The 21556-nt window shown below is 43.7% G+C and overlaps 1 protein-coding gene across 10 annotated transcripts in view; it reads right to left on the bottom strand.

The window, feature by feature from the left end:
• The window catches only part of LOC8023913, a 97788-nt gene extending 77374 nt beyond the window's left edge, over positions 1-20414 (bottom strand). For all 10 annotated transcript variants that reach the window (XM_042293418.1, XM_042293421.1, XM_042293420.1 and 7 more), the window contains exon 1: positions 20341-20414. In XM_042293418.1, coding sequence (XP_042149352.1) covers positions 20341-20352 — 12 coding nt within the window. In that variant the 5' untranslated portion in view covers positions 20353-20414. The remainder of the gene's footprint in view (positions 1-20340) is intronic.
• Between the last annotated feature and the right edge of the window lie 1142 nt (positions 20415-21556).

Here is a 21556-nt window from a genome sequence, read left to right as displayed (position 1 = left end):
TGGTCACTGATTTTTATAAAGTTTTCACTGTGTACTAAATATCTACCCATGACTATGTCTACGAAATATTTAATGAAAATATTCATTTTCTTTCCAGAATTTTAATTTTGAATTTTACGCGTACAAGTCCGAATCGCTTGCTGCCGCTCTACTGGCAACAACGAGCAGAGGCACTCGTGACGGCAAATGTTGTATACAAGGGTAGACGACGCTCCCAACCCCATGGCGTTGCACGTTGTGTAGTGATAGTGAGCGTCTGTGGTTTTGAGAAATTTCATCTGGCTTAGGCTGTTAGTGGCATGCGATGGAAGGTGGGCGGAATGGGTGATTGGCTGTGGGGTGCAATAACACCACGAAAAAAATGCAGCGGAGTGACATCTGATTGGTTTCCGACCGAGAAGTCTCTGCGACGGAAGCAGTTCGACGCGAACGCTGGCTTCTAGTGTGCGCGTCGTGCTAGAAAACAGTTTACAGATTGCTAGAAAATAAAAAAAAAACATGTAATTCTGCTTCGAAGCGGCATCTGGGTTCATATGTCGGCGGATCGCGAATGCAACCCCCACCAGAGGTCCCCTCAGAAGCGATGCCTTGCCTGATCGCATGTGAACGGCAAATCGACTGAAATCTCGTGTTGAAAATCTTATAATATTTGCTGGTCCCGGTTTGACTAAGACAAACAAGCTTGATTAATCGTAGCACATTATTTCCCACAGACGATCGCGATGGCTTTCGGACTGCTTCAGACGCTGGGCGAAACAGGCTCAAGCTAGCACAAGGTGCCCACGATTACGTTTATACGACATCTGACGTCACAGCGAGACCGCGGACCAGTAAAGTTGCAGGCTAGTTTCGGTTTCGTCTATATCACCTTTCTACAAGTAAAAAATACTTAAAATTGCTTTTGAAAATTTATTGGCTGCTTTAACCTCAGATTTTTTGCGCACTTTTAGAAAATAAGTTAAGAGAGTGGACTCAACCTAAAGACTCTCCGAAATACAAAAAAAAAAAAAAAAAAAAAAAAAACTGAATCCTTTGTTTGAATACATCAGAGATCTGGATATCCAGGAGAGTACATAACCCACATCGGCTCCAAATGTAGGCAACTCGGTGTAACCTACATACTTACGTATTACCGTCGATATCAACATTTAACCATACCCTTGACTTGACGCTCAGTAATAAGGCTGTTACTGTACTCTTTCACAATAAATGTATTTGAGCCAGACTTCTTTCTCTGGAGCTCCATTAACCGACGTTACTCTATGCGTGCTAACCACTGCGTGTTCTTTATGCACCAAAGGTCGTCCTCAAGTTCTAGGTTGACCGAAGGAGCATGACGCCCCTGGCAAACACTCAAGTGTCAGATGTCGGTCGTGCGATGTCGTGAGGGAACCGGACACAAGATCAATATATGTACAGTTCCGGCTGGTGGTGCCCTGGAGCGAAGATGGCGGGGGACGTGATGCAAGGCGCCGAGGCGAATCGGCATACACCCACAAGCCCAAGGACACAAGCGTTAACACTCAGGACTACGTACTATCTTGAAGAGGGCCACGAAAGGGTTCCCAATTATATTTGGGTTTAAGATGGCGGCTATTCCGCATTTATCCTTTCATACACGTGACGATAACCCCTCCATTGTTTGGTAGCATCCAAAGTGTATATCTTAAACTAAATCGATGAAGCTACCGATTAATCGATTAATGTTTTAATCGCAATTAAGTATTTTAACCAGTTAATCGGTAAACTTTTGACGAACCAAAAGAAAGTAAAAATTAAATGCTTTCACAGTGCAGACGTGGACGAGTACACCCGTATGAAGGGCGAATTTTAGGTTAAATGTTAGCCTAAAGGAAACTGCAGGGGCAAGAATTGTAACTGCTGATAGGTACAGAAGGTTGCACGTGTCCCTGCCACTGCAACGCCGTTCCAGTGTTTGTTTAGAATGGGAAAATAATGATGGTTCGACGGATCTTTTAGATATACTGTCACCCGAATTGATCAATTAGTGTCCATGTTTCTGCGCGCGGGTTAGGTATCAATTCCGATAAATATTTATAAGAACTAAAATTGTGCTTGTTAGCAAAACCCCTTTTCAAGATATCCACCTGATATAAAGCCAGGGGTGTAAAGACGGGAGCAGAACGCTGCAAATCGTAAGCCCTGATATCGGCGGCCCCCGAGAGAAAGAACAAGAATGAGAGCGACAGAAATGAGGAGAAAGAAAAGAGACGAAAGGTCAGGCGTGTTCGTTTTGCCGCTACATGCTCAGGTTGTTCGAGCGCTTGTCAACTTTATTTCTTATTGCGCGATGCGCGGCGCCAGTGTTTTTGTGCAAAATAAAGCTAGAAACAACTAGGCACAGACCTTGCAAATAAGGTTTTGTCGCTGTTTTTTTTTTTTTTTTTTTCTTGTATATTAAGGCACTGCCAGCATTATGAGCTCACTAGAGCCACCGATGTCCCCGTTTATGCCCGGCGTTTGGAAGCGACCGAAATTTATGAAAAGGTGGTTAATCTTTTCCCCTAGATTATTATATATAAAATAATGGATACAACGGCATTCAAGTAGTTCTTCTCTCAGAAACCCAATAATAGTCCCTAAACCCTTTACACACACACACAAAAAAAAAAGACAGGTTACAATAGCAACTCTTCATTGAGTATACCGTTATTCACCGCCTTATTTCGACTACTACATGTAAGAAAGGCCGATAGAGAAGTTTCTGGGCGAGTCAGCTGTTTGCGGGGCGAGCTGCCACGGTATGTACCGACTCCCGTTCTCAAGTTTCCTCGTCGCTTGAAGGCGCTGTTCGACGTGATTACCCCCCATCCTGCAATACTGGAGGACTTTGCCCCACGCAAGGTATTTACTGAGTGAGCTAGACAGAGATTGCGGCGTGCACTGAATAAGTTATAGAAGAACGTAAAAAAAAAAAAAGGAAAAGAGAAAGATTCGAAGACGTGTCTTGCAGTGACGGTCTGGTTTTGGAAGCCGTTCCCACCCAACGCTCGTTGGACGAATGGACCGATTCTTGTTAACTGTCGTGTGAATGTTACATAATAATGAGCTGGAATTTCAGGATATTCATCGAACGACCGGAACGTCTAAAAACATTCGCTTCTATTTGGTTTCTGTCCTCCACTTTGTTTTTTGGGTAATAGTTATAATTGACCTGTGAACCCTCCGGTTAAAAGAAAAAAAATGTGCACTTATTTGTTCGTGTAAAAAAAAGAATCGCTTCAAACCTCCCAAAACACCAAGTTCTTAAACTTTTTGCTCGAGGCTGTGTTTTCCAATATGTTCCCATCTTAGACTTGAACTGTTCGTTTTTCATGATATTTTTTCTCACCTATAATAACCGTTTTTAGAGTTCGTCCAAATCAGATCATCAAAAGGCGCAAATATTTTGAAAAAAAGCACATAAAACATTTACCGCTTTCCCCTATTATTAAAACGCTGGAAACTTTAGGGCTTAGTTGAGATTAGGGCTGAAGACATTTGTATTTTTTTTTTTACTTTTCAGGACGAAGTTTTTAAATTATTAGTTTTTCCATAAAACCAATACTACTTAAAACGACCTTCCTACTCCCACTGTTTAAATATACAAAAACTCCAATGAAATGCCTACCTATTCCTGCTATTTTTGTGCATTAAAGCTGTTTCTTGTTTTAACAGATTGATCATGACTTATGATCGTGGCCTCGTTATGTATGATCCCTATTCTGGTTGGCCTTCTTCAGGCTTCTTAAAAATGTATTACGTTTTAGTGTAATATCAAGTCTTAACGCTTTCCTACATTATGCTTACGATACCACACAGCAAAAAAAGAACAGACAGATTTTATACAAAATAAATAAAAAGAAACGACTTTTTTTTTTTTTTTTTTGCTCAAATCATGCAACATCTAGCTGCGTTTTATCTAAGAATTGCGATCTCGACCTGCAAAAAGGGATGAGAAAAGGAAGGCTTCTGACAAGATAACCGTTTTTTATCCAGCTTCGAGAACCTATACTACTTCTCAAAGCTGTCGGTCTGAAGTGCTACTTCCTTACGCCATAGCCTATTTCAGCAAAGATAAAATTCAGAAGCGTAGGATTCTCTTGACATCCATATATCAGCGCTGGCAACTTTGACCTGTTGTCTGAAACTCATCATAATATGAGTAGAACATTCTCGTATTCAAGAATTTATAGACGGACGTAGTGCGAAAGAAAACAAGGTTGTTTCCTATAGACGTACCGCTAACTTAATAACGAGCGGGTATTCAAGGCCAAGTTTCTAGGACATTACATGGAATCAAAGGTTTTAGAGGAAATATCTAAATTCCAATTTATTTGCGTTCTCTGATACCCAGGGGATTAGAGTCCTCTTGAACATTAAGATATTTTGTCAAGAAAATCAGAAATTGGCAATTTCGTTAATGTAACTCGTAAAGTTCAATGCAAAAAAAAAAAGTGTAGATCCATTGAATAAAAGCTATGTTCGCCCAAAAGTTTAATTACTGCTTATTGATATTTTATGACTGTCGTCTAAAATATTCTCGGGGAACATTGCGATGATTGCAGTTGTTCAGTTGAACTTCTTATTTTAGTACGTGCGCCGAGGCGTTGATGTCCCCGAAAGTTGGGGATGCCCACGTCACGCGTGAGTACAGCACCAATAGTGAGAGATGGGCTAATTGCTACATCGTTCCTTTTGACAAAAGCGCCACGAGACAAGGCACAGCACACGCGCTAAGACACAGCAGAAGCGCTATAGCGCTTGTGACGTGTCTCTTACTTTACCTGCTTGTCTTGTGGCGCTTTTGTCAAAAAGAATAGAGCACACTTCGAATGTGCCAAGAGCAACGTTGTTGCCAGAGGCAAACGTTCTCCGGATGTGCTGGGTGGTAAGCAGCGCCACCACTGTGGCGTTAACGTCAGAAGCACACCCTTGGCACAAAGGACGGGAGGACGGAAATGAGTGTAACGACATTCGTGGCTTCTCCATTGGTTCCTTCATTGTTGTCACTGTTTAATGCTATATGGTCTTCTAGACTGGAGGCGAGTGACACAAGAGGCATGAAGCCCGTCTATGGGCAGGTCTTTAATTTGTATGGGCAAAGATACCGTTGCTCATATAAAAAAAAAAAATCTCTTTGAAAGCTTCCGACGTGAATGCCTCGGATAAAACAATGAACCTATAAAAGTGTAATTTCAAGTAAAAAAAAAAAAGATAAAACTGTGGCATCGGTGCAACAGTTTGTACTCGAGAAAACGACCTGAAAATGAGGTGAAAATTGTAGCATGCAAAAAAAAATTCCACACAATTGGTGAAAAAAATAAACGAGAAAATATTGTTTCCTTAAATCCCCGACTGCAACGCACTCTTCGAAAAAAAGAAAAAAGAAAAAGAATTCCATATTATATTTGCATTTCTTTTATTTTCTTACAACATTTCGATCATTTATCTATCTGGATTTCTGCCACCCTTAAAATATATGGCGCACGCCATTTTTGAAATTCGAAGCAGGCACACGCCGACACACTCCAAATTTCGCGCGTTCTCTGACATACCAGTCGGCGCAAAATAAAGACCCAAGAAAGGGGGGGGGGGGGGGGGGGGGGGGGGGGGGGGGGGGGGAGAGAGGCTGGCGCCGACAAGCAACGATCATCTGGAAGGTCAGAGATCGCGTTGCAAAGGTGCGCCTGTCTGCAGTTGCCGACGCGTCAGACACGGCAGCAACCCAACAACACCAGCAGTACGATGTTCCCTGGAAATTCATTTGCATCCAGCGCGTAGGACTTGTCGGCCAACAAGGCCACGCTTCTCGGGTGTGACGTGGGCGTCCAACTGGCTTGCGGTCGCCTTCCTACACCGCGCCGAAGAAACCGTTTGAATTCTGCAGCTGCGGCCTCCATACATGCTGTGACCGCGGATGTTGAGGTCGCCATTTTCCTTTGCTTTTTTTCCCCTCGACGTGCTCGATTTACGTATCGATGACGCGTGGGATTTCGACTACCCCTAGAGAAATCAAGGGTTATTGCAGCGTAGGCTAGTGTCACCTCGTGTCACTCGACATGGAGGAAAAAAAAATAGAATTGTACTTTTAAATGCAGTGTACCAGCTTGTTTCCTTACGGCGATATTTTATGGTAATGTAGAGCTTATTTTATTGTGTAGGTTTACTAGAAGCATGTGGGCTCTTTAGGTGTACGTCGAAGGCAGACTTTTGCGGAAGATGAAACTTAAATGTATGGTTATGCCTTGAAAAGAGCGATTCTGTGTAGGATTTGAAAAAAAGAAAAAGGATGTATCTCAAGGGTAATAAACTTTAGACTTTCACAATGTGGCAAGCTTCTTGGAGGTAAGGTGGTCGCGTCCTGAGGAATTGCTTTGTGGGCTTTATAATAATAAGAACTTATTTCGGTGTGGACGACACTTCAAACGCGTGTCGTGGTCCTTGAAGAACGCGCAGGTTCAAAACAGTTCTGTCTCGACATTAGCTAATTTAAGGTTTCGCTATGTTTGCGTGAAATTTTTGCAGACCTTCCAAACGCAGACAGAATGGCGACGCATAGATTTTGATTTGAAAAAAGAGATTTGCTTCTAATCTTTTATTTGCTTCCAAGATAATTCCACGAAAAGGGAACACAAACAAAAATGCATGAAATAAATCTCTCATAGGCTTTGGCATCAATTTACATGGATGAGGCTTAAATCTGGAGTTAGGCATTTCCTTATGTAGTGTCAATTGCTAGAAAGCTTTGTTGAACTGAATTGAAGGTATCGGAAAGGGTTAATGGGTGCTGACGTTCTGAAAGTAATTACTCTAGATTCATTTTATGTTTTCCACAAGTTTGCAATGGAAAGAGAAAGTAAAAACCCACGTACACTGGCAATTTTAGATAAGATAACGCTAAACGAAATGTAAACAATGTTTATATTTCCTCGAGTTTTTTTTTTTTTTTTTCTTATTCTCTATTCAGAGTGCACACCATACTGTTTAACCATTGCAAATTTCTGCTTCGAGTACTCTAAGCAAGATCCCTTCTTTATCGCAGCTTTCTAAACGCACGCTTTACCAAATCGCCGTGAGATGGCGCCCAGAACGGTAGAAAGGGAGGATACCCGACGCGGCGTGCGGGATCCTTTCTTTTTTTTTTTTTTTGTCCAAATCGTGAGTTTTTAGCTAATTGTAAAAGAAATAAAAAACAAAGGTACGATTTCCTACTTTTTATGGTCACGATCAGGAAGTTTGTGTTCCCCTGGCGACGTTTCCGATGCAAATAACGGCCTGGTTGCGAAAGCAGACGGCCGAGGCAGACGACTATATACCTTTACCCTCGCAGATTCACGCCGCAGTAGCCGTAGCCAGTTGGAGTTCTGCACGGATCGCGTTGCAAAAAGAAATGAAAAGAAAATGATACGCGGCTGGTTATTTGTTTAATCGAGGTTAGTTAGTTTTGCTACGCTCACAGTACGTGCCCCTCTACACACGTACGTGCAGGCATTGCAGAGAATTCGTCGTGGTCTAAGCTGTGGCACTCTGCGTGCGAAACCAAGGAGCCGACGTTAATTTATGGGCGGCTCGTCTCGTGTTCACGCAAACCGCTTTTCGATCCGTTTTTATGCTAATGGCCTAAGGACTGTTCCTTGGAGTCACGTTTAGGCGACGCCGTTTGGTTGAGATAGGACAGTGAATGGACCTTTTCCAAATACCGACGGCACCAGGCGGTGGCTGCACGAACTAAAAATCGAGGAAGTGACCTACCTGCGCTACCATCGATAATGGGAGCTACGTTACCAGTTGCTTCGCTCTCTGAGCAGCGTCGCGTGCCCAACGCAACGAGATAGGCCTAACGCGACTTTAAAAAGGGAAATCCGTAGCGTCCACCCAAACGTCGTGTTTTTCTTTCCGTACACTTTCTTTTTTTGCGTACCACAATTATATATATGCTGCGATTACGTGTTCTACTCGTCGATTTACAGCCTCATTCCGAATTTCCTTGATTTTTCGTGCCGACTTCCACCGCTTGGCATCGGGCGCTCGCGCGTGCGCAGAACGCTTCTCGGAAAAGGTCCATTGTGAATTTGTGTTCATGAATGTATGGATGGATGAATGAATGGACGTTAATGGCTATACCCTTTGTAACGGGCAGTAGCTTGCGCCACCTAGCCTAGGTTAAAAAAAAAAAAAGAACAAGCATGGGTGGTCCGAAATGTTTCTTTCTTCTTTTCGAAAAAGTGGGGAAATAGTCATAAATTAGATTTTGCTTCCAAAGTAATTCCACGAAAAGGAAACACAAAAAAAAATGTAGGAAAAAAATCTTCCGGAGGATATGTTATCAATTTATAACAATTAGACATCACGACAAAATAATGGCCGTCGCATTGGCCTGAAATCAATATTGAGGTATCTTTCTAATAGTGAGCTAGGCTATAATAATTATATAGTAATATAATAACAATATTAATAATTCTTACTTAGTGTGTCCAAAATATCTTCACTGTGGCACAAACAGGACACATTAAAAACAAAATAGACGCAGTGATGTGTTTGAACTCATTTCTGAGTCATACGTTGTTACTTATGCTCATTCGGACGCCTAACATTTTTTGCTTTTATACGGGAAACTCATAAGTCGGCATAGGCCCATTTTCCAGAAGGCATTCATGATATAATTCATTTAGAAATCCACCTCAGGGTTATCAGGAAGTTGCTGAAATTATCGAGTAGACAAGCTGTGCAGTGAGCAATATACGATTGATGCGTTTAACGAGCAGTAATATATATATACTTTTTAAATTTCTGTAAGTGCTAAATACTGACTCCTGTGCTTCACTCCCCCCCCCCCCCCCCCCCCCCACACACACACACACACACAAAGACAGATATGCGGGGGCTCTCTTTGTAGATTCAAAACCCCGACTCCTGATCAAACAAAGGTCTCGACAAATCATGCTGACCGAAAAAGGCAACCTCGAATGATGAGTGCACGAAGTGCATACTGCCTTTGGACGCGTCTCGGATGTCGACAACCTCTTCACGGCATCGCACGCGTCCTTGTGACGCTTACGGTCTTCTGCAACGTGGGGCGTTTGCTTCTCAACGCACTGCTTCGAAAGCCGTGAGACCGTGCAGTACAAAGTGCTCCTATTGTTTCTGACTCTGGCTGTCCGGGCCTTGGCCCCCCTGCGCAATGAGCTGCACCGCCGATAAAAGGATTTCCTCCCCCCCGCAATGTGGGGACGACAGGTACACAGCGGCCGCTCGTCACTGCAGACCCCGTTAAGGATGCTTCATACATTTGCGTATGAGTTTGAATGACTGCTTTGCAACCGCTTGTCAACGCTTACTAGTAGTTGTAGTAGTAGGACACGTTTATCTAAGGGAAAGAAAGACAAAAATAGCTTAACTAAACTCGTTTTCACTTCACGAAAAGAAAAAAAAAATGTTTGCGCATTGTTTAAACGCCGCGCGAAGTAGTTCTTACAAGATTTAGTTGTCGGAGGAAGAAGCGATGCTTATGGCGTTTGAAACGGGTACGCTTTGATAAAATGCACATACACGTATATTTTGAAACGTGAAAACGAATACAGAATCATCTTTTTAAGCGACTGGTTGGATGGACGTAATCAAGAAGCGAGTCCATGATAAGCTTCTCTTGCTCTCGTTCTTGTGTGGGGATCATCCAGTCTTCATAGAGTTCGTTACCGCTTACGACAGATGGATGGATGGATGGGTGAATACGGCTGAGCCCTTTGGATCGGGCGGTAGCTTACGCCACCTAGCCATTTTGTTTTACCATTTAAGCTTAGAATATTTAAATGTGAAATCTATATTCACTCCGCAGTGCAAAGAAAGTGAGGCTATGAAACCCCCTTGCCATCAGTGAATAAGAAAATACCTAGTTTTCTCTCGATTTCTGCCACCATTCACTTAATCTTTGCCTGGTAATCTCTACAGTCTTGAAATCCACTTTCCCTTCGCTGTCTCTAAAACCCAATGACTTTATTAAATCTATGTTGTCTTCGGTAGGCATAGGGTGAAGACCTTTACAGTAGAGTATCAAGTGCTCAGCCGTTTAAAACCGTTTACGACGAGAAAGTAGGATGGCGCCACCTATAGGCTAGGCCTGAAAACACACATGCGTATAAGTAGAGCGAAGGTTTTTTTTTTTTTTTTTTTTTTTTTTTGCAGTATTTACGAGATGAAATGTACACGCGCTATCTATGAGGAATGGTCGTATGTGACATTGTCAGGATTAAAATATACGCAGATCGCGAGCGTTTCGGGGCTCCGATAGATAGCGCCAGTGTGTCTTCTCGTCGTAAACGGTTTTAAGCGATTGTAACGCAGTCGATCACGCTGAACCGTAAGCGTGTAAATTAGTCTTTTAACTTTCGCTGCGTGAAGAGACCACGGTTTCATTGCGGGAAAGACACCGTAATCAGTTCGACACAATTAGATTACAACTATTTTTGACTTGATTGCGATTGATAAGGTTTCGGCGATGACGTTAACTGTTCCGCCTTATCAGATTCTTCTTGCCAATAGCGTAAGGTCGATCATAGCGAACACGTGCTCGTTGCACGCAATATCTCACGGTTCGAGAAAACGCCGGGCAGTGTTAATGACAGAGTAGGCTGATATATGTGTTATCTAGAGATTTGGGAAGCAGTCTATGTGAGTGAAACAGCAGATTAAGAACAGCGAAGAGCTCATTGCAGGGTGTTTCAGATATTTCATGCAGGCTAAGGAAAGGTTAAACGTTTGAAAGTAGCGCAACGTAGAATAACGAGGCGTCATTTCTGTCTTGAGCACTGCAAGGGGAGCCGGCATGTCGTGGCTAACTCTTGCTCCGCGAAGGTTATGCATGCATGACGCAGCGCTATTGGAATCGAACCAAGATTTGCACACCTCTTTTTGGAACTGATTGGGTGCACGAGGGTTAGAAGTGGGACACACGCTAGGCGCCATTATTTAAGGAGCGACTCGTTGGAACCGCGATGGCATTTCCCTGCCGTACACCGACGACCAGCCTTTGTCAAATTGCGCTGCCACTCAAGTGCGAGCATGTCCCCAGTAAAACTTTCGTTCACAGATGTTCTCAAACAGGGCTAGTTCAGTAACGTGGAAACTAGCCCTACACCATCTAGAATAATCAAATTATTGACGTCATCACAGCGAGATCGAGCGAAGACGCGGATTGGTCACGAGTGCTGCGTCGACGTTCGGCTGGTCCCCGCGTCCAATCAACGCGTCGCAGGACGCTCGGCATAGAGCTCGGGTCCAATTGCTGAGAGGTGTCACCATCCGACTGTGCTGACGTTCCACGGAAGAAGAGGACGATGCTCGGAGGTCTTGATTATTTTACAAGGTACTCTCACGAGCTCCGTTCGGCCGTAAAGTATACATTTTTTTACCTTGTATATTTATTTAATCTGGGTATGATAAATGCACCAGGTAGACACATTTGTGAAAACGTTTCGTTGCACTTAGTTTATTGGCTTATCTACACGAATTGTTTTACTCCCGAATCGCACTCAGAAACACGCGATGTTGACTATATAGCCTCGAAAGCTGACAGCCCGGACCGCCGTCGATGAAATTTGCCTCGTGACCACTGTATCGGCCCGATGCTGTTCCTCACGACTTCTGAATCGCCGTTCTTCTTGTCCTTGAGATCTCGCTTCGCACAATGAAGCCTTTTTCTTTACGATCTCCCGAGTGAACAATGGATTTGACACTCGAGCCCTGTCTACCGAATGTTTGGCTTTGTCCGAGCAAACAGAGCAGCCCCTTCCAAGCGTATATACCAACAGGAGATGTGCTGCGGCGGTACTCGAATAGGGCTGTCGTCATCCTGACTTTCCTCTTCGTGGAGTATATACGACCAATCTTTTGTGTGCCGACCCTGGAAAGAGTTGTCTTGACATAGCAGCGTTCCTCTTAGCCAACGAGGCTCAAAGAGAACAACCCAGCTGCTGTCGCTCCGGTATTCGCAACTTTCACAACCTATAGGGGGTTCACTGGCGCCTCTCAGAATGGCTGTCATCTGGATGATCTACGTCGAACAGCAGTACGAGATATTTTATGTAGCGCGACACTGGTAGAACGAACAAGCGATGGCCGTTTTCTTGTATTTTATTCTGAGATTCTAAGAGTGGTCATCGAAACTACTATAGGGTTATGAAAAGTTATCTTTTGGGGCACTAACCTAATCCGTAAAATTTGGTGCCCGCTTATATCCTTTTCATGTCACATACATAACTACAGTCCGCTGCAACTCGAGAAGGTACGGCGAGGGTAAGACGGGCCGGGGAGGAGGAAGCAGACGGAACGCTAAAAAGAGAAGGAGGTTTCTCCGTCTCTTCTCCAGCGTTCCGTCTGCTTCCTTCTCCCCGGCCCGTTTTACCCTCGTTCTGCCTTCTTGAGTTGCAATGGACCGCGATTCCCACTCTGCGGTACCGCCGTCTCTGCAAATTGAGAATCGAGCATCATGTTTTAAGGACAGCTGTGAAGCAAGGCCTTCGAATAATTTTGACCCTGGTTCGATGTATTGCTCTTCCCGTTTACCGGTGTGTTCATCTGGTGATTATGTGGTGTCTTAGTTAGATCGAGTTTCGTATATGACCATGCCCTACATTTGGTATGCTGTTGGTGGTCATGCTGAAAACTCGTTTTGGCCTTAGAAAAAGTACACTGAAAGGCAATCAACGTGTTGTGGCCGAAGTGGGTGCTGTGCTCACTGTATGAAAAAATGGGATCCCCTCGTTGACACTTGACCTAGTCTGAGCTTCACAGTGATGGGATCAGACTGAGATTTGATAACAATAGACAACAACAAATATTTGGAATACTGGACGTGGGAGAACTCACGCTCAGTTTCCACACGCAGAGTGCACTTCTGCCTCATATTCTTATATTGAAATTATAATTTTAAGTTTTTTTTACGATAATTGAAAATTGAGAAGGTAAAATATTAAAAAAAATAGTGACGAAGTCACGTTTTTGAAAAACAGTTATTGTCGGAAATCAATGAAAAAAAGCAGGATAACTGCATAGACGCCAACATGCCAATGAACGAAAGCTGCCAACGGTAATCTTCTTCGCAACTTGACACCCCAACATTCTTACAAAACCTGTCAAGTATCAAAGACAATGAAAATAGTGCTTCAGAATTTCGACACACTGGTAGAGTACGACAACCTAGTATTATTTAATGAATTAATATCAGCTGGTACACTTAAAGGCCGACGACCAGACTCGAGATTCTGCAAGGCAGAAGACCCTCCTCTCCACGCCTTCGGGCGAGGGAAGCGAAGGATGGAAAGAAGGGACCAAGAGGGGCGGGCGTGGGTGGAAAGGGTAGGAGGGAGAGGAGGAAGCGGACGAAAAGTGGAAAGCGCGAGCTGGTCGTCGGTCTTTAATATTCAAGAACAATAGTAACTGATCTTTCATCAGTGTTCTTCAATGTCGCAGTGACTATCTTCTACGATCCACTTGGAAGGGAAAGGAGAAAGGAGAAAAATTAGAAAATATAACGCCCTGTATTATTGCATCTTTTCTGGGTTTGGACGTCCGCACAGAAAAAAAAAAGTCGTCAGTTAAAGCTAAACTTTGCAGACCCTATTCGACAAATAAGTATAGGAGACACGAATAAATCTTGGTCAGCTGAGCACGCGCATGCACTCCGGACTGGCAAGAGCCGCTTTGTTGCGAAGCACGCACGCGGCCCACGTGATTCGAGATCCTTCTCGTGCAGCAAGTGCTCTCCCCGTCCCGAAGGTCGTGTCTCGAACAACTCACGGCAAACGTGAGCGTACGAGCTCCGGCGGCACCCCACGACTGCCCGGATGTTTTGCGTCGGCGGTCGTGAGGGCGAACGCTGCACACTCCATTTCCTCGTTTCTTGTCCAACATCTCGATTGCAACCGAACGAAAAATGCACGAGCTCAGCACATTTAAGAACTAGTTTTCTCCTCGATTCATTCCGAACCCCACGTTCGATCCTGATGCCAAAGTTTCAACAATAACCGTTTTCTTATTCAAAAAGTATACGTGATCTTCAAAACTCTTCAATGGAAAAATTGGGCCCATTTCCCCCCTTTTCGGTAACTGGAGTATTCGAGAGCTCTGCCTGCCGCCATTTTTTCTCCATCGAAATTTTCGGAAAATCTCTTATAACTTCTTAAAAAGATAAGCTTTAGTGCTAAAACCTTAGCATCTAGTTCGGACCTCTATAGGGCTACATTTTTGCGGAGAATGAGCGCTCGGCGATGCGTAGTTTATTGTGAAAGGGGAAATAAACCCTGCAATTTGTTTTTACACCCTGTACTTTGTTAATAGAATCACTCCTTTTTTTTTTCTTTCTCTAGGTAATCTGTCTTTATTTTTATGTTCCTATAGCATTGTATATAGGGTGTAAAAATCGTTTAACCTCTCGAGCGACGTTGCCATTCCTCTGTTGCAATTTTCACCTACGTTATGTCTTGCCCCTCTTGCCTTGGCCCTGATTGGCCGGGTAGTAATATCGTATAAACAAAGAAAACAACACCTTTCGACCCTGACAATTTATTAAAAAAGCAGGGTGTGGCAAAACCGAGCATCCTAGCATCGCTCTGCGGCCAATCAGAGAGTGGCATTGGCACACATGGACACCTAGCAACCAATCAGGAACCGAGAAGCGGGAAAATAGTATATTACGCCCTGCGTTTTCGAAGTTATCGGGAACTATAGAATAAGCGAACCGTGCGAACCGTTTCCTCTATCTCCAGGTAACGCCGTCCCATCCCGCTATACGGGGAGCAACTCGTCTGCTCCTTGCTCAGGAGTGGCGGTGACGTCAGAACGAAGCCGAGCTCTTATTGGCTGATTGAAGAAAAGAGTGAGTAAAGCTCAATGGCTAGACGCCTTGAGGTCTACCCACAATTTTTGTTTTCAATCAGCCAATCAGAGCTTAGCATCTTTCTGACGTCACCACCACTCCTGCGCAAGAAGCAGACGACTTGATCTCCGCATAGGTGGTACCGCAGCTCGGCCATTTGGGGGCCGACGCCGAGTGTCAGCGACGCAAAATGTGACTTATGCCCAGCCGAACCATGACGCGGCATTCGTGTTCGATTCTGTGGCTGCGCTCGCTCTCACAGTGACGGCGTCCAAATGCACGCGCAATTAGAGCTTTGATTATTCTAGGTGTTGTTAGTTAAACTTCGTCTTAGGAGCTGGCAACCTTGAAATGTGGTTGGTCGACCAAGTGCGCGCGTAGAGATTGTCATTGCACTCGCGGCTGTGTGTATATGAGCCGCTTCAGCACTTCGCTGTATAGTTTACGCAAACCAGGCAAAAACGTGATAGGGTACGCCTCGCCTATGTGTAATCCCACTGCAAAACTCGTATGTGTTTCTCGTAACGGAACGTAAAGCGAAAGGGGTCGTTATGTCTAGCATTGCCTATACACGGTTAGACAGTACCATAAGCCATTTCTAAATATAAGTTAGAGTAAGAGGGTTCTTCGGAAACATTAAAAAATTATAATTTTGCACGCGGAGTGTAAACTAGAATCGAAGCTGGCAAGAATAATTAAGAAAGAGGCAGTCATAAGGTCTGTTCGATTCGCCTGAACTGGCTGAACTAGTTCAGCAGTGCAGGAGCTGGTGCATTCGATTCAACCGGAAGTTGCCCGGCCGCTGCACTGGCGCGTTCGATTCATCCCAGTTGTGAACGAGTTCAGACCCAGTTCCTCAAAAATCTTGCACCGGCTTTAGAGTCAGTTCAGCGTCCGTGCAGAAGCAGACGACAAGAGCAGACGGCGATGGCAGACGACACTCCTCGCCCGTCACTGCTCGCGGTGTCATTTTTCGCAGCTCTTGCTCAAATGTCTGCGATGTTTAACAATAACGTCGATACGGAGGCTGCAGTTCCTCCCAATTATGATAATAACGTACCTGCGGTGGACGGGGAATCGAGATCATAAGGAATTTGATTGATTATGTTATTCTGAAAGTGTTTTAGGCACCTGCTCGTGTAGGTTTGGCTCCCTGTGGTAAGTGTTGAAATACTGGATGACGTAAATTGTTTGTTTTTGATGCTATGTGGGGATCCACAGTGTTGATATTCTTCCTTACCGACACGGGAAAGGTATTGCACTCTTGATAGTCCCCGCCTTCAGTTGCTTTTAGATGCGTAATGACGACTCCGATACATTGCAGAAATCTGGGATTTAGTACATTGGCCCTCGCATGCCTTGGACGCCCACTAATGTGCCTGGGAAAAACGGCGCCGAGAATCGGCATTGGCTTGGTAGTTCTATGCAGTTCTTTCTTGAGAATCAGCATAAACGCTTTAGCTTGACGCCAAAGTTACGGTCGATAACTGTATCGGCCAAAACGCTATCGTCAGGCCTTCGTCTTCGAGGTGACCGCTATCGAGCGCGCTGCCGCCAGTGACTCCCGACGCAAAATCATCCCGATGCCGCGAACATATCATAGAAATACGAGACTCGAGAGACTAGCAATGATTCTACTATTGCTAAATGAATGTGAAGGACACGAACGCTTATGGAAATGAGAGGCACCGAACGGCCGTTAAAAATGCAGACAGAAACACATTTCGTGCAGAAAACGTTTTTAGTACACGCGAATAAAAAAATATTCACAGAAAAGGTTCCGTATAAGGAAACACGATTTGTCTCATCAACCCACGAACAAATAAATATAGCATACAACTTGGCGTTTAGAAACAAGAGCCAGCAGATGCAGACGACACTCTGCGCTTCCGCTGGGAAAGCTCAGAAAGCCGATCACAGCGCCAGTCCAAGCGCGGCGGCTGCACTGGTTCTGCGCCGTCGCTGCACGACTCCTGCACTCGTCTGAACTCGGCCAGAACTAGTTCAGAACTTTCTGGTCAAATCGAACAGACCTATAGTTCAAGAGATCTACAAACCAAAGATTCGACCCAGTGTTTGAACTTCTGCATATTACCAAAGTGTTCACGCAGACGAACTGGCATAGGCCTATGACGAGGCTCCGAAAACTGAGAAAGAAGTATAGGAATCAGCACGGGCACCCCTTTGGCCTACCGTCATTCGAATAAATCCGGTTTTATACTTACTTTACTACATAAAAAGAAGCTTTATTTCTTTTTAGTTTTGTTGTTTTATTTTATGAATATAGAAGATAAATATATTCACATAGTAGCCCTGGAGCAAGAGTTGCAATGGTAGTGTTGAACCAGCTAGCCTGCCCTCTCACTTTAGTTTCAAATATATATTACTCATGCATCCACACTCTAAAAAAAAGGGTGTAACCTTACACCCTTTGTCCCATTTAATACACCCCAAAACTTCCGTTCGACGTACAGCGCCCCATAGTCGAGCAGACGACCCCAAATTTTACGTATTCTTACACCGTTTGTCCACATTATATGTGAACAAAGGGTGTAAGAATACACCTCTTTTTCTGAGAGTTCAAAATGAGTCTCTTTGGTACCAGTAAAAGCATAATCTGTTCCTTTGTCCACAGGGTCAGCTACTGTTTATCAGAGGCGATGGACGATGGGATTTGTGAATCGCCCTTTTTGCAAATAACTATACAAAAGTAAGAAAAAAAAGAGAGTAGCGTGTCATATGACATACTGGTAACGCACGTAGACTTCTTTTACTTTCTGTAGGTAGTAATTGGCAAAAACGAAACTCCGGAAATTACCGCGATGCACGCCATAACCAGTTCCAGCTCGTAAAATATAATATAATATATATATATATATATATATATATATATATATATATATATATATAAAGTGCAATATTGGTTTTGGAAACTCGAGAGATACACGTGTTGCGAATCGATTCTAGAGTTGTATTAAAAATTCCAAAACGCACCTCCAAGATTCACATTCTGTTTAATTATTCTTCGCCATACCGATTGCGCTAGGAGCTCTGCGAAATTTCGTGTTATGATTCGTTCGCACCTGATCTCCATATGCAAATTATTCCTACACATCTACCTCACCATTCACTTAAAAAGATACTCCAGTCCACATAAAGTACCGACTAAAATTTATGACAAAAGCTCTCAATGCTTAGAAAAACCATTCTTTCTTTATATTGGGGGAATGAAAACCATGAATGGAAGTACGGAATAAATTATTACAGCTGGCGATAGGTTCTATGTCTACGATGATAATAGTGCTATACATATGTTTTCCCTTTATGGGCTTGAACTAGCTGGCATATATTGTAAACAGCGTCAGTTAACAACGAAAAAAAAGTACAGGCATGATGAAGTATGTGCCTTAACTTTATTATGTATACGTTTTGTTTTTTGGTACACTATGTATGGTTAAAGCTTACATACGGTGGCACCGTCGTTTCATGAAGGCTTGATCATACATTTTCTGAAATACCAGCTGATGTAAACATGTTCACAAGTCTTTGGTGCGCACTACAGTTCTTTGGCGTTGTAATTAAGCATAATGACGGCACAGCTACAGTAAAATGAATTTTAAAAAAAACTATACTTCGCTTTATTTCAAATCGAGACACAACCGATCCTACGAAATGATGGGACCAATCAAACAGCGTCAAAATCGCTACGTCATGATGCTCCTCATGCTTCTTTGCGTTTTCTATCATCGATAAGCCAATCATGCACAGGGAGGACCCAGTGACTCGCGATTTTAAGACGTGCCTTTAGCGTTGTATACGTTTGTGCTTTCGACCGTGCTCGGACATGTGGCTAAACGAAGTATATAGAGCGAATCAACTCTCTGGTACGCCACGCCACCACGGTGGCGCTGCTGTCGGCACTGCGCATGCGCAGATGCTTCGCTTCACGCGAATCTGGTTTTTGCACACGCGCAATGTCCACAGCCGGTGTGGACAAACGCGGGCTTGTTTGTAAACCGTGTGTTGGTCGATAGAACAGAAGTAACGCCGTTAGAAACACCCATTGGGTTCCCCATTGAATCATCTATATACAGGCAAGGGTATGTAACGAACCCTTCAATGCCGACCTAATAGCGCCGCGAATACACGGGAATATCCGTTTGGGACGTCCTTGAGAAGGAGATAACGTTATCGCGTGGCACTTGAGCGTAGGTATTTGCGGAGCATGCATTCGCCGCGCAGCGCGTAGGCTGAGGAGATAGCAGTGGACAGAACTTTGCTACTACACTCCTTTCTGGTTTGGTGTCTTGTCGCAGAGGAAGATCGAAGTTGTCGTCGAGATTTGCTCGGAAAAAACTCCCGATTTCAATAGTAAAAACTAGTAAAAACTAGAGTATTACGCGATCAACTATACTCCGTTTTATCTTATGATGTACCGCGGTAAAGGCTCAAGCGCGAGCTCCTTGCTCTAGTGCACATCTCGGCGGCACAAGCTCTCGTGCATTAAGGGCAGCTGCCAACGCTATGGGCTCGCGCTTCTAGCCTTCGCTGCGGTACAACATAAGCTGAAACGGGGTATAGCAGCATCCAAAAATCACTTAACTGAATGTACTCAGTCGTTACTGAATATGGATTGTAGAGATCATTCGTCTTATACGGCATTATTTTATGGCAACACGCCTTTTTGCCCATTTCTTAATTCCAATGGTAATTATATTACGCAGGTTTTGGAGCTTAAAAAATTGTGCCTTATGGTTTAGGTTTATAGTATTCTGCACGGCTGCTTTAACAGACACGTCGCAATTTGTTTTAAACTTTCGAGTTTCTTGTGAATGGTTCTTGTTAATTACGTACATATTTTTTTTCGGCCCCTGTTGTGAGATATTTTTGTTTGCTTTAAATGCTCCTTAAGTAGAATCATGCACAAGCAAGCTAGCTTACGAAATAACATTAAAACGCTATCTAATCAACGATTCGGTTTTATGCTTTCTTGTGATTTTATGCAAGTTATTTTTGCAGTTGCAATGCTATGTCTAGGTGTTCGAAGTCTGATAACAAGCGACACATCAAAATAACACTTTAAATTATATTCCAACTTTTTTTTTTTATCATTTTCTTTATCACGTTTTTACGGGAAAACATATCTTCTTAATCGCATTACGCTTTTTTTTTTCATCTTTATAATGTTAGCTTACTAAAAGTTGAAGACTTCTCGCTATCATATAGTTCAAGCACTAAATGTTCCATAATCACAAGAACTAGAAAGACGGTAGCAAGTCAAAATTACACACTACAGCTGTGACCCACTTTTGCGCGTCAACAAGTTCCGAAACTCCGCATTTGTGCGCGAAAATATCGAAATCAAGGAAATAATACTCGGGGAATCCGAAACCGAAACAACTGAAGTCGGAAGGTGAGATCCAGAGTGAACCAGAATAACTACACAGACGAACGGTATAACTCACCTTAACCACCATCTTGTCGCTGGCGTAAAACCCACCGGGAACTCCAGGAAGAGCAGCGCCTCACCAAAGCCAGAGGAGAGACTGAGCGAGCGAGCGCAACGCCGGTTTTGGCATAGGCGACCGGTGGAGTACGCGCGATGCGTGAGAGTATGGCAATCCGCCCATGCGTGACGTTCTCATTGGCTGAAAGCCAGCGGGACGCCGCGACGTGCGCCCACTCCGCCATCGATGACGGTGGGGGGTCTCTATCGTAGACTTAGAGTACGGTAACTCTCCACCGACGGGACGTGCTTATTGGCCCGCTGTCGGCGTGACGTCGTAAGAAGCGTCTACTTTCATTGGACGAAAAGTCGTGTTGGTGCGGTTGCGAAATACGTTCGGCATCTTTATTGACGATCTCATTGTTTGTTGTTACAGGGTGAAACTTTCTGGCGCACATCGTTGTGGATATTTAACTTTAAAAATTTGCTTGCGTGAGTTTTTTTTTTTTTTTTTTTTTTTAATTTGGCTTTTACTCTTTGAGCATGCTGCAATCCGAATGAGCCAAGCAGGAGGGTCAAAGACAAATAGAATCTAATCAAGTGGAGATATAAAGGAAAAGGGCTACAACGTAAAAATAAATGGGTGACCAACAACAATAGACTGCGTAGTGTATTACTAATGGATCTGAGTGAAACGAAGAGAAGATTTTATTTATTAATAAAACTAAATATCGATTTTATAATGATATGACACATACACACCCTCAAAAAAAAAAAAAGTTTAATCTTCCACCCCTGTCCTGTCTTGTCCTTATACACTCCAAACACTGCAAAAAAAAGAAAAAAAAAAAAAGTGATTTTTTTTTTTGTTTTTTAATAAGAAATATCGTACCCTTTATCAAGCCCCCCGTAAAAGTTTGGGGCCGCCAGTTCGACGTCAGCGCGTTGTACGTCGAACTGAAGTTTTGGGGGTGTATTATATGGAACAAAAGGGTGCAAGACTACATATACCCTTCTGCTGGAAGAGTGTATATATACACCCCCTCGCATTAAGTCCTACCGCAACCAGCGCTACGATCCGATTAAGAAGCGCCAAAAGTGCATCGTCCCGGCGGTCGTAGCCTTTGCGCGCGCTTTTGATATAGCACTGGCTAGACCAATCACGCACAGAGAAAATGCTCGGGAACATGGCGCATTCGCTGCGAGCGGTTGGCTTTAGCGAGAGATAAGAAACA

Source organism: Ixodes scapularis, unplaced genomic scaffold, assembly GCF_016920785.2.
Source record: "Ixodes scapularis isolate PalLabHiFi unplaced genomic scaffold, ASM1692078v2 PGA_scaffold4__175_contigs__length_147842914, whole genome shotgun sequence".
NCBI classification, from domain to species: domain Eukaryota; kingdom Metazoa; phylum Arthropoda; class Arachnida; order Ixodida; family Ixodidae; genus Ixodes; species Ixodes scapularis.
This window is presented reverse-complemented; position numbering and strand designations above follow the sequence as displayed.